Raw genomic sequence first — 14,042 nt, forward strand, 5'->3', positions numbered from 1 at the left:
TTAGGCTTCAACTCCATTTTCCCGCCTGCTCCCCAGATCTCTTAATTCCCTGAGACCAAAAACCCGTCTACCCCAGTCTTAACAGTATTCAACAATGGAGCATCCACAGCCCTTTGTAGTGGAGAATTCCAAAGATTCACTACCTTTTGAGTGAAGTGATTTCTCCTCACCTCAGTCTTAAATAATCGGGCCCTTATCCTGGGACTCTGCCCATGTGTTTTAGATTCCCTAGGCAGGAGAAACAATCTCCCTGTTCAACCCATCAAGCTCCTTAAGAATTTTGTAGGTTTCAATGAGGTCGCCTCTCATTCTTCTAAACTCCAGAGAATATAAGACCAGTTTACTCAGCCTCTCATCAGAGGACAACCCCATCATCCCAGGACCAATTTAATGAATTTTCGCAGTGCCGCCTCCAATGCAAATATATCCTTTCTTAATTGTGGAGACTAAAACTGCATACAGTATTCCAGACGTGTTCTCACCAAAACCCTGTACAATTGTAGCAAGACTTCATATTTGTACTCCAATCCCCTTACATTAAAAGGCAACATGCCATTTGCCTTCCTAATTGCTTGCTGCACCTACCTGCCAACTTTGTGTTCCTTGTATGAGCACACCCAAGTCTCTTTGAACATCACTTAAAAGTTTTACACCTTTATAAAAAATATTCTGCTTTTCTATTCTTATGACCAAAGTGAATAACTTCAGACTTCCCTACATTATACTCTATCTGCTATTTTGTTGACCACTCCCCTAACCTGTCTATATCTCTTTGCAGCTTCTGTATCTTCCCCACAGCTTACTTTTCCACCTAGCTTGGTTTCATCAGCAAACTTCGATACATTACTCGCTGTCTCTTCATCCAAGTCATTAACAGAGCTTGTAAGTAGCTGAGGCCTCAGCACTGATCCTTGCATACTCCACTATTCACTGCCTGCCAACTTGAAAAAGTACTATTTATGCCCACTACCTGCTTTCTATCTGTAACCCAGTCCTCTATCCATGCGAAAATAATACCCCCAAACTCTGTAAGCCCTTATCTTGCCTATTAACTTTCTGTGTGGCACCTTTGAATGCCTTTTGGAAATCCAAATCCTACACCTACTGGTTCCCCTTTATCTAACCTACTAGTTACATTCTCAAAAAAAACTGACAAATTTATTAAATCAGGATTCCCCATTGTAAAATCATGTTGACTTGTTCGAATCATACTATGCTTTTCTAAGTGCATTGTTAAACCTTCCTTAATGATAGATGCAAGCATTTTCCTAACAACTGATGTTAGGCCAACTGGCCTGTTCATTGTTTTCTCTACCCTTCTTTCTTCAAAAATAGTAACATTTGCCAACTTCCAAAAGCGTTAACTCTTTCTCTCTCCACACTTGCCAGACCTGCTGAGTATTTCCAGTATTTTCTGTTTTTATTTCAGATTTTCATCATCCACAGTATTCTGCTTCTGGGCTGGTGTTTTTGTCATTTGCTTCTGTACTAGTCATTTAATTTTTTTTTTCTTCTTCAGCCAGCCATTAGTGCCGAGAGAGAACATTACTGCCTGGATGAATGCAATCGGACTTGTAATAACTGCACTACCTGTAAGTTTTGAAGTTTTATAAATTCTGAGTGCATGCTAATAATTGATGCAGCCAATGAGCCTTTGTATTGTGAAGTCTGAATTCAGGATTAGTTTATAATCCCAAAAGGATTCTTTATTTCTTCTAACTTTTTAATGGGGGAAAACAAGGTTTTCTATCAAGTCTTCACAGTCTGTCTGGGGTTAGTGCTTTACTATGAAAACCCATTGGTTTTCCAGTGACATGATAGTGCGGACGTTGGCTTATTGTTATCCTCAGCCAGAAGTGCCAAGTGAATGATTCTTCTTGGCCTCCTCCTGAAGTCCCTGTCATGAAAGATGCCAATCTTTAGCCAATGCTTTTGCTTCACATGATATTAAATAATTGAGTGCACTGGACACATTGAAGTCTACAAGTCTTAACATCACCAGGTTGTAGTGCAATGATGAGAAAAGTTTTCAATAAAAAGCAGAAATTCAAAATTAATTTAAATATTGATCTTTTTTTAAAAGTACCAAGCTTGAAAAATTCCATCCAGCAACCTATCAAGCCTGCGTTACGCTCCAATGTTAATGAACTGGAAAAAAAAACAGCAACTGCAGCAAGCATTTCTTAAAAAGGCCTTAATGCGATTTATAGCTTGGCAATAAGATTGCATAGAAGATCCAGAACAGTTGTGCACTAGAACTCTTTCTCACCAATTCTCTTGCCTTTCTTTGGGGCCTAGCTTCTGCTTACCCCAAACAAGGACATAAAAGGATGAATGGTTGGGAAGGAGATACTTTTCACTCTTGGCCTGATAGACAAACAACAAGCTCTTTGCCAAGTAAGAGCAGGAATATTGCATTGGCAATTAGTGGATGTGGGATTTACCTAGCCCTGAGCATTATTTGGCCTTTACTCTTCAGCCCCCTTAGAATAGAGAAGGGGTTTGTGTAAACCTGTGGGTCACTAAGAACATTTTTTTGAACCTGGGGAAGGGCAGGGTCAATATTTTGCATCCTGTCCCAACTGAGATGCAGCCAAAATGCACGCCTAGTAGATCAGGCACTTGCTTGGCATTTGTAAAACCAGTTGATTGCTGACTTATCCTGCATGCTTTGAAAGCATCAGCACTATAGGTCATCTGTGGATGGATGGCTTATGCCAGAATTAGTGAATTTGGGAGGCATTTTTCCACATCCTGGCTTGCGCCATTCATTCGGAGGTGAGCCAAACTTCCAAAACTCATCCTATGGCTGAAAATTACCATTAGAGGCTTTTTTCCCCAACAATGAAAAACGATGGCTGGAATTTTCAATTCTGGGTTGGGAACCCGGCAGCCAGTTCAGTTCTGGGTTTCAACTCTGAATGGTATGTTCCAGACAAGCGCACCGAGAATTTTAAGGGGCCAAATCAGTTAATGGCAGAGAGTGGGTTCACCATCCAATGAAGGATGCTGGGCGGGCTTCTGAGGCTGGAGAGCATTGACACATCAGCAGCCCCACCAGCTGAGAATGGGAGCTGCACATGCGTAATGGAGAGCAAATAGGCACCTCAACATGGAGGTGCCCTCTGAAGAAGAGGTCATTTTTTTTAATTCAAAGCTGCCACAGCTGCTTGGCTATGATTGTGAGGGGACAACCCTTCCATGGGATGGCCAGCAGCCGTTATAGGTTGTGGGCAATCCCTTGCGTGATTCTTCCTCCCACCCCTGCCCCACTTCCTGCACTGAGCCCACTACATTGTCCATTGTCCAGGCTGATGTGGGCTGCCTGCATTGCTGACTGAAAATCCCAGTTAATGTGGGAATGGGGCCAGCCTGAAAAAGCCCCATAATTGTCATTAATTGGCCTAAATTAGCTGCCTGCTGGGCTCGGGGTTGGGACCATGGCAAACTGGCACTGAGGCCAACAGCATGAAATTGCAAGCTTGCCTGTCTCCAATCTGGACCCCGCAATAACTTAAAACCTGGCCAGATATTAAATAACAGAAAAAGTGGCAGCTCTGCTGCTGAGGATAGATGAGCAAACTTAGCACCTGGAACCAGATCACACCTGGATAAATTGAATAGTCTGCAGTATTACAGATGCATCAAAACACTATGAAGTCTAAAAGAAATGGTGAAACCGGACGGACCACCAAGGATTCGGAAATGACAACAGCAAACCCAGTCCTGTCAACCCTGCAAGGTCCTCCTTACTAACATCTGGTGGCTTGTGCCAAAATTGGGAGAACTGTCTCACAGACCAGTCAAGCAACATATCCACATGCCATATCCATATTCACGGAATTGTACCTTGCAGACAATGTACCAGACAACATCATCACCATCCCTGAGGATGTCCTATCTCACTGACAGGACAGATCTACCAAAGGTGGCAGCACAGTGATATACGTTCGGGAGGGAGCTGTCCTTGAGGTTCTCAACATCGACTCGGACCCTCTGAAGTCTCATGGTATCAGATCGAAAATGGGCAAGGAAACCTCCTACCAGCCTCCCACAGCTGATGAATCAGTACTCCTCCATGTTGAGCACCGCCTGAAGGCAGCACTGAGGGTGTCTAGGGCACAGATTGTACAATGGGTCGGGGGGACTTCAATGTCCATCACCTAGAGTGTAACACCATTACTGACAAGGCTGGCCAAGAGCTAAAGGACATAGCTGCTAGACTGAGTCTGCAGCAGGTGGTGAGGGAACCAACAAGGGGGAAGAACCGACTCGTCCTCACCAACCTGCCTGCCGCAGATGCATCTTTCCATGACAGTATCAGTAGGAATGACCACCGCCCAGTGCTTGTGAAGACGAAGTCACAACCTCACATTGAGGAAATCCTTCATCGTGTTGTATGGCACTACCATCATGCTAAGTGGGATAGATTTTAAACAGGTCTAGCAACTCAAAACTGGGCATCTATAAGGCGCTGTGGGCCATCAGCAGCAACAGCAGAATTGTACTCAACCACAATCTGTAACTTCATGGCCTGGCCTCATCCCCCCACTCTACCATTATTGTTAAGCCATGGGATCAACCCTGGTTCAATGAAGAGTGCAGGAGGGCTTACCAGGAGCAGCACCAGGCATACCTAAAAAAAAAAACAGGTGTCAGCCTGGTTAAGGTACAACACAAGACTACTTGCATGCCAAACAGCAAAAGCAGCAAGTGATAGACAGAGCTAAGCAATCCCACAGCCAACGGATCGAGTCAAAGACCTACAGTTACGCCACATCGAGTCTGAATGGTGGTGAACAATTAAACAACTAAATGGAGGAGGAGTGCCCACAAATATCCCCGTCGTTAATAATAGGGGAACCCAGCTCATCAGTGCAAAAGACGAGGCTGATACATTTGCAGCCATTTTCAGCCAGATGTGCTGAGTGGATGATCCATCTCAGCTGCCTCCTGATGTCCCCAGCATCGCACAAGCCCGTCTAGAGCTAATTCGATTCCACGTGATATCAAGAAATGGCTGAAGGCACTGGATACTGCAAATGCTATGAGCCCTGACAACATTCCAGCAACAGTATTTGAAGACTTGTGCTCCAGAACTAGCTGCACCCTTAGCCAGGCTGTTCCAGTACAGCTGCAACACTAGTATCCGCCTGGCAATGTGGAAAACTGTCCAGTTATGTCCTGTCCCTAAAAAGCAGGACAAGTTAAACCCAGCCAATTATCACCCCATCAGTCTACACTCGATCATCAGCAAAGAAATTGACAGTGCTATCAAGCAGCACTTGCTCAGAAACCTGTTCACTGACACTCAGTTTGGATTCTGACAGGGTCACTTAGTTCCTGACCTCATTATAGCCTTAGTCCAAACATGGGCAAAAGAGCTGAACTCCAGAGGTGAGGTGAGAGTGACTGCCCTTTATATCAAGGCAGCATTTGACAGAGTGTGGCATCAAGGAGCCCTAGCAAAGCTCCCAAGTCAATAGGAATCAAAGGGAGGCGGGGACAGGGAAAACACTCCGCTGGTTGGAGTTATACCTTGCACAGAGGAAGATGGCTGTGGTTGTTGGAGGTCAATCATCCCAGTTTGCTGGACATCACTGCAGGAGTCCCTCAGGGTAAAGTCCAACGCCCAACCATTTTGAGCTGCTTCATCGATGATTTCCTTTCCATCATAAGATCAACATCGGGATGCTTCCTGATGTTTGCACAACGTTCAGCAGCATTCACAACTCCTCAGATACTGTGGCAGTCTGCGCCCATGTGTAGCAAGATCTGGACAACATTCAGGCTTGGGCAAAGTGGCAAATAACATTTGTGCCAGGCAATGACCATCTCCAACAAGAGAGAATCCAACCATCTCCTCTTGACATTCAATGTCATTAGCATCGCTGAATGCCCACTGAGAAAATCCTGGGAATTATCATTGACCAGCTGGAACAGCTGAACTGGAACAGCAATATAAATAATGTGGCTGCAAAAACAGGTCAGAGGCTGGAAATTCTGCAATAAGTAACTCACCACCTGATTCCCCAAAGCCTGTCCACCATCTACAAGGAATACTGTCTACTTGTCTAGATGAGTCCAGCTCCATCAGCACTCGAAGTTTGGCACCAGCCAGGACAAAGTAGCCCGCTTGATGGCATGCCATCCAACACTTCCAACATCCACCCCTGCTACCACTGTGCATCAGTGGTGGAGTGTGTACCATCTGCAAGATGCATTGCAGCAACTCACCAAGACTCCTTCGACAGCACGTTCCAAACCTACGACCTCTACAATCTAGAAGACCAAGGGCACTAGACATATGGGAACACAACCACCTGCAAGTTTCCCTCCAAGCCTCACACCATCCTGACTTGGTAATATATTGCCATTCCTTCACTGTTGCTGGGTCAAAATCCTGGAACTCTCTCCAAATGGTACTGTGGTGTACCTGCACCACATGGACTGCAGTGGCTCAAGAAGACGATTCACCAGTACCACCTCCAGGGCAATTAAGGATGGGCGATAAAAATGCTGGCCTAGCCAACAATGCCCACAAGCCGTGAAAGAATTTTTAAAAAACTACTAACTAGGTACAGTCACCAACCTCTATAAACCTCAAGTATAAACACCGTTGGTATAGGTGGGGAAAAAACTGTAATAGAACAATAAAATGCTGTAGAGTTTCCTTGTAAATAATTCCTACATTAGCTGACTGCCATGCAGCGTGGGCAGTTAATGAGTTGGAGAGGAGCGCATTGGGTAGGGGGTCACAGCCTTTGGCAGCATTTAAGAAAGAAGTTATTGCATGTACAAGCATTGTTATTGTATCCTATTTTATCATATCCTATGAGTGGGGGCTTCATTATATAGATCTACAAGTTGCAAAAGTACACTCCTGCTGCCATAGTAGTGATATTGAGAAAGGGAGTATGTGGGTTCAATGTTTGTCCTACAACTCAAACTGCTGGGCTGTTTTCAATTCACTTTTCTCCTTTTCTAAAGAATCCAGAAACATTTGATGCCTAACTAATACAGGCAAGAGGAAGAACTAGAACAAGTATAATATTATCAGAAGATACATATGAGTTAGCAGGAGTAGGCCATTTGACCCCTCGAGCTTGCTGTGACATTCAGTAAGATCATGGCTGATCTGATTGTGCCCTCACTCCACTTTCCTTCCTACCCCCATGCCCTTCAACTCTGGAGAGTATGATGTCAGTATGTTGTTGCAGCCTCATTTGCATCTGGTCATCCAAAGATGCTTGGATACTTCCCAAACCACATGCTGTAACTGGAAAATGGGTTGGGGATATAGTGGGAGGATATCATGAAAAAATAGAACTCTGGCTATTTTCTCCCTTCACTGCCTGTTTTACTCTGGTAAAACAAGTAACCTATTGGAAAAGCTAGGCTGTTACATTGGTACGGCAGCACACCAGACCACTGCAATTCTGATACCAGAAGACAAGGTGAAAGAGTGCTCAGACTTTGTCTGCAACGCCTGTTTGTACTAGATAAGGTCAATGTAGCAGTGGATTTAGTTGACTGCTTCCACCATTCAGCTGAAAAACTCATTATGGAATGGCAGTAAGATTTGTAGGACAAATTCGGTCGCAACCTTTCAGCTTAGTGAAATCATTAATGTCCTACTGTGTTACATTTGACAATGAAATTAGTTGTCCAACGTGCAGGCAAATGCCTTGCAGTGCAGTAAATAACAACTTGTGATTATGTTGTGCCTTTAATGTTATAAAACAAGGCGTTTCACAGGAACATTACAAGCAAATATTAACACTGAGCCCCATAAGGCAATATTAAGGCAGATGACCAAAAGCTTGACCAAAGAACCAGGTTTTAAAGAATGTCTTAGATGAGGAAGGAGAGACTTTGGGGGGGATAGTTCCAATGTTTAGAACCCAGGCGCCTGGAGGCATGACTGCTAACAGTGGAGAAATTAAGATTTGCGGTACTTGAGGCCAAAATTAGATAAGCGCAAATATCTTGGAGGGTTGTGGGGTTGAACGAGATTCTGGGGATTGAGAGGGGCAAGGTCATGGGATTTTAAAAAGAAAGATGAAAATTTTTAAATCAAGACATTACTTAACTGGGAGCCAGTGTAGTTCATCAAATAAGGGATGAAGGTTGAATAAGACTTGGTGCGAGCAAGGACATGGGCAACAGAGCTTTAGATTACTTCAAGTTTATGGAGGATAGAGCATGGGAAACTGGCCCGGGTGCATTAGAATAGTCAGGTCTAGAGGTAAAGCTATATAAGAGAATTTCCGCAGTGGTTGAGCTGAGACAGGCTGAAGTCAAGTGACATAACCGGCATAGAACTAGGTGGGCTTAGTGATGGCACAGATACATGGTCGGAAACTAATTTTGGGGTCAGATATGACCCCAAGGTTGCAGGCACTCTGGTTCACAATTTAGTTGAAAGTGTGATGTGTTCCCAAGTTTGAAATATTGGATTCAAAAATGCCTTCTAGTAAAAGTCTTGTTTCCAAAAAATAATTTTTCTTTTATTTTGTATTTAAAGGAGCCCTACTGGATAGTATTGAATGATCGGATTGTGAGTGTTATCAACAGTGCTACACTGACCTCGGATACAGAATGGGTTGGATATCCATTCCAACTATTTGATTTCACAGCTTGTCACCAGTCTTATTGTGAGATGTACTGCAGCTATGTTTTAGCCTTGGCACATGCAGTGTGGCACCATTCAAGCATTGGACAACTTTCCCTTATCCCCAAGTATGTAATAGAAGTCTTTCTATTTGTGTCTTACTAAAATATGACTGTAATATTATCTTACTGTAATAATGTAGTGAGCTTATAGCATTTCTGATGGCTATATGCTAACCAAGTGATATCAGAGTTGAAACACATTCCAATGTTCAGCTGTTACCTGTGGCTTAGCTGGTAAAGCTCTTGTCCGAGTCAGAAGGTTGCGGGTTAAAGTCCTACCCCAAACATCTGAGCACAAAATCTAGATTGACAGTCCAGTGCAGTATGTTAGAGTGCTGTGCTATCGGAGATGATGTTTTTTAGGTCGGATGTTAAACCAAGGCCCCTAATGCCCCCTCATGTGGAAGTAAAGAAATCCCATGGCACTATTTTTTGAGCTGGCAAGCTCTCCCACATGTCCTGGCTAATATTTATCCTTCAACTAACAGCAGTAAAGGACATTTTCTAATTTACCTCATTGCTGTTTGTGGGACCTTGTTATGTGCAAGTTAGCATTTGCATTTCCTGCATTACAAAAGTATACTTCAAAAGTACTTAATTGGCTGCAAAGTGCTTTGGGACATTCTGGGGTTGTTAAAGGTGCTGTACAAATGCAAGTCTTTTTTTGCCCATACAAACCATGAATTAATTCAAAATTAGTTCAGAAAAGGGTATAAAGATCAGCTGTGCAATCACAGGCCAGTCAGTTTATCTTCGTTGGCGGGGATGCTTCTAGAAATGATAATTCATGACAAAATTAAAAATCATTTGGACAAATGTGGGTTAATTAAGAAAAGCCGGCATGGATTTGTTAAGTGCAAATTGTGTTTAACTAGCTTGATTTTTTGAGAAGGTAACAGAGAGGTTTGATGAGAGTAATGCTGTTGATGTCGTGTACAGGGACCTTTAAGAGGCATTTTATAAAGTGCCACACAAAAGACTTGTGAACAAAGTTAGAGTTCATGGAATAAAAGGGACAATAGTAACATGGATACGAAATTGGCTAAGTGACAGGAAACAAAGTAGTGGTTAATGGATGTTTTTCGAAATGGAGGAAGATTCATAGTGGAGTTCCCCATGGTCGGTGTTGGCAGCCTTGCTTTTCCTGATATACATTAATGACCTAGACCTTGGTGTATAGGGTACAATTTCAAAATTTGCGAATGATGCAAAACCTGAAAGTACTGTGAACTATGAGGATTGTGGGGAAATTCATAAGGCCATCAGCAAGTTGGCGGAATGGGCGGACAAATGGCAGATGAAATTTAATGTAAAGCATAAAATGATTCGCTTGGTAAATGGAACACAGAGAGACAACATAAAATAAAAAATAAAATTCTAAAGGGAGTTTAGGACCGGACGGACCTGAATGCATATGTGCACAAATCATTGAAGGTTACAGGACCGGTTGAGAGAATGGTTAATAAAGCATGCAGCATCCTAACCTTTATTAATGGGGCATAGAGAACAAAAACAAGAAAGTTGGTTAAATTTGTATAAAACACTGGTTCAGCCTTAACTGGAGTATTGTATCCAGTTCTGGGCAGCACACTTCAGAAAGTGTTACAGTCCAGTTAGGGACCTATAACTTTTTGGAGTAGACAAAGTTTGAAATCCCAGATACCCACAAGGAGAATAAAGCCACAAGATTCCACAGTTTTAAACAAGAGAAACAAACTTTGTAAAACAATCGACAATATCTATATTATACTCTGACATTCAGAATTAACATGAAGTAAATATGAATTAACAGGAAAGGTGTGGTCAAAGACACCATACTGCACGTTAAATGGCAGGTGCGGACCAGGACAGCTCCCTTCGATTTCTCAGTAACGCACCCAGACACCCTTGTCTACCATATGTCTCAAAATCTTGGTAAAACTGTTTCCCTTGGGAGGGATTTCAACTCTTCACTTTTGAAGATCTAGCCATTGAATTCCCTCAAAAGCCATTCTGACTCCAACTGCCTCAACAACTGTTCATCTCCCAATGATTCAGTCTCATCTGAGACTGCACTCCCACATCTAAGTACCAGCACACTTCCAACTCTTTCACAGACCACTAGCTTCACTAAGCTGGCTCTGCTGCTGGGTTTCTCCGAACTCAAGTCTCCTAGCTTCTCCAAGCTATAAATGGCTCTCAGTGCTTTTCTGAGCCCTAACTGTCTCCAGCACAGAACCAACGGCCTTCCGCCACCTTGTCAGCTCCCAGGGCTTCTCTCTGAACTGCAAACCACATGAGGTACAAACTGCAATCAGCCCCTTCTTCAAGCAAACACAGATCAATGGAAACCAGAGAACCTTATTAAGCCACCCATATCCATGATGAAATAGCCCTTCAGGGTTCACTGAATGCTTTTAAATTAATTTAGTTCTAATTCCAAAACAAAGCATCTCCCTGGGTGGCATTTCCTTGCAAGCAGTGTAGACATCAAATCTCCAGTTCCCCCATTAAGTAAGCAACCTGCTTTTTTAGCATCTTGTCTTTCTAGCTGTTAACCCGTTAAGTTAACATGCCCCCAACCGTTTTAAGCGTAACAGGCTCCAAGCTGCTTTAGTTGCATTTATCCCATTTTCTACAGTTAAGCTTTAATCTTCCCGGAATTAAACATTATCTCTAAAATATTAACATGAACCATGAATTAGATATTTACAACATTCCAGGGATTGAAATTTCAGTTATGTAGATGGATTGGAGAAGTTAGGACTGTTTTCCTTGAAGAGAAGGTTGAGAGGAGATTTAATAGAGGTATTCAAAATCATGAGGGGTCTGGACAGCGTAGATATGGAGACACTGTTCCCATTGCCTAACCAGGAACCAGTGTAGGTTAGCAAGCAAGGGTGATGGGTGAATGAAGACCGGTCTCCTCTACATTCGAGAGAGCAAACGTAAACTGGGCAACCGCTTTGCAGAACACCTCCGCAAGAATGACCCAAACCTCCCTGTCGCTTGCCATTTTAACACTCCACCCTGCTCTCTTGCCCACATGTCTGCCCTTGGCTTGCTGCATTGTTCCAGTGAAGCCCAAGGCAAACTGGAGGAACAGCACCTCATCTTCCGACTAGGCACTTTACAGCCTTCCGGACAGAATATTGAATTCAACAACTTTAGATCTTGAACTGCCTTGTCCATCCCCACCCCTTTCCGTTTCTGCCCCCTTCCTTTTGTTTTTTCCAGTAATTTATATAGATTTTTCTTTTCCCACCTATTTCCATTATTTTTAAATCTTTTATGCCCTGCTAGTCTTTCCACCCCACCCCCACTAGAGCTATACCTTGCGTGCCCTACCATCCATTCTTAATTAGCACATTCATTTAGATAATATCACCACCTTCAACACCTCTGTGTTCTTTTGTCTGTGACATCTTTTGATTATCTGCTCCTTTCACTGCTTGCTTGTCCCTACAACCACACCAACCCCCCACTTCTCCCCGCCCCACCTTAAACCAGCTTATATTTCACCCCTCTCCTAATATTCACTCAGTTCTGTTAAAGGGTCATGAGGACTTGAAACGTCAACTCTTTTCTTCTCCACCGATGCTGCCAGACCTGCTGAGTTTTTCCAGGTAATTCTGTTTTTGTTGATGTAGGGAGTAAGGTGAGTTTAGATTAGAGCTCGATTAAAGGCATGGTGCTTGACGTCATGGAATTATGAGAGATGTAAGAAGAGGAATTGACAAAGATGTCAATGGGGAAAAGAAATTTGATCTTAAACAGCAGCCAGTATGTCTATTAATGTGATACAATAGGTTATTTTATTAACAGTTTAGGTATCTGAGGATACTATGTTTAAAAGTTGTCATCTAAATGTGTCCAACAAAATAACTTTGATCTTCAGTGTGTAGAATATTGTTTTTTATCTTTGTAATGAATCATAGTGCATTAGTCTAAATTTCTGAAAATTGTCCCATAAGCTTCAGGAGAAAGCCATTAATGTGAAGTAAGTGAAATCTGTTGGATAGTGAGGGTTAAAAAAAAGTTTTGGTTAATTTAATTGCAAGCTTAATTTAATTTAGTTAATTGAGTTCAGTTGCCCTAAAATAAACTATTGTTGCTTCACTAAGTAAAATTGAGACTATTCTTTTTCATCCTGACGTGTGTTGCTAATAAAATTTGAGGACCGTTGTTTGAAGATCAAATGGTGGATGAGGTGCTATATTTTTCATAAATGTTGCTTAATTTGAGGTTATCTACAAATTGGAGGATGTTGGAAGTGAGATTTAAAAGCACCAGCATTGATGGGAATTAGATGTGGAATAATGATAGATATTATGACAGTGATGTTTAGCATACATAGAGGATATTGGAACACTGAGTTCTCAAGAAAGAAAGACAGACACCAGGAAACCTCAGTAGCACTTGCCTGATTCACTAATCTAGCACTTTCGAGCTCCTTGAATAAATTAAAGTAATTATCTAATATCCCCACTTGAATCTCCTTTTACCTAAAACTGGCCAAGTGATTTTCATGATTTGAACAATATTTCTACTGAAAATTCAACTGAATTTGAATTAAATAGGGGGGAGCGTCCTTCTTTTGATACACTAAGTGTTTACCCTTTTCAGAGTTCTTTTAAATTGGTTGTCACAGAATCCTGCGTGATTTTATTTAAGAATTTTAATAAATTTATTTAAATAACTTTTAAATATTGAACTTTTCACATTTGAATATTTCCTAACTAAGCTAATTTTAACTTTATATAATTTTATAATTTTAATTTTATTGTGTGGTCAAGTGAATATGTCCAATATTATAGATTATTTTTTTAAAAAGCAGCAAGTAGTCACCTGATTGTATAAACATATTGCCTATCATGGAAGTATAGAATTTATTTTATAATTTCAATGAAAGAAACTTTTCATAAATTCCAATAGTCCATCACAAGGAAGGACATGTTTGCCTGAGCTCTTAAGTGATTAAATTAATTGAAAATTTTTGGACTTGCATCTGATTGCGTAACAAAATTTATGGTTTAAAATAAATTGATCTATTCGCTAAAATAAAAGTAAAATTCTGAGGATACTAAAAATCTGAAATAAAACAAATGCTGTAAATATTCAGCAGATCTGTGGCAGCATCTGCTGGAAAAACAGACTGAACTTTTCCAATTGAATATGACACTTCTTCAGAACTGCGCTCTCTTGCTTTTTAAGAAATCGTCCCATGATTTGAGATGGTGGGGTTGGCAAGTCTAAATTAGCATTGTGTAAAAAAAAAGCATAATGTCAGCATTGATATAAAACTTTAGAACTTTTCACAAAAGTGAGGTTGAAGGCTGTACAGTGGTTTTTAATTTATGTATAGTTTTGTGTAAAATTTGAACAAG

The 14,042-nt window shown here is 41.7% G+C and overlaps 1 protein-coding gene across 5 annotated transcripts in view; it reads left to right on the plus strand.

Annotated features, from left to right (window-relative positions):
• med23 (mediator complex subunit 23) overlaps positions 1-14,042 on the plus strand; it is a 94,999-nt gene that overhangs the window by 61,891 nt on the left and 19,066 nt on the right. For all 5 annotated transcript variants that reach the window (XM_041187637.1, XM_041187640.1, XM_041187638.1 and 2 more), the window contains 2 exons: positions 1,520-1,592; positions 8,528-8,742. In XM_041187637.1, coding sequence (XP_041043571.1) covers positions 1,520-1,592; positions 8,528-8,742 — 288 coding nt within the window. The remainder of the gene's footprint in view (positions 1-1,519; positions 1,593-8,527; positions 8,743-14,042) is intronic.

Source organism: Carcharodon carcharias, chromosome 5 (genome assembly GCF_017639515.1).
Source record: "Carcharodon carcharias isolate sCarCar2 chromosome 5, sCarCar2.pri, whole genome shotgun sequence".
In the NCBI taxonomy this organism is placed as follows: domain Eukaryota; kingdom Metazoa; phylum Chordata; class Chondrichthyes; order Lamniformes; family Lamnidae; genus Carcharodon; species Carcharodon carcharias.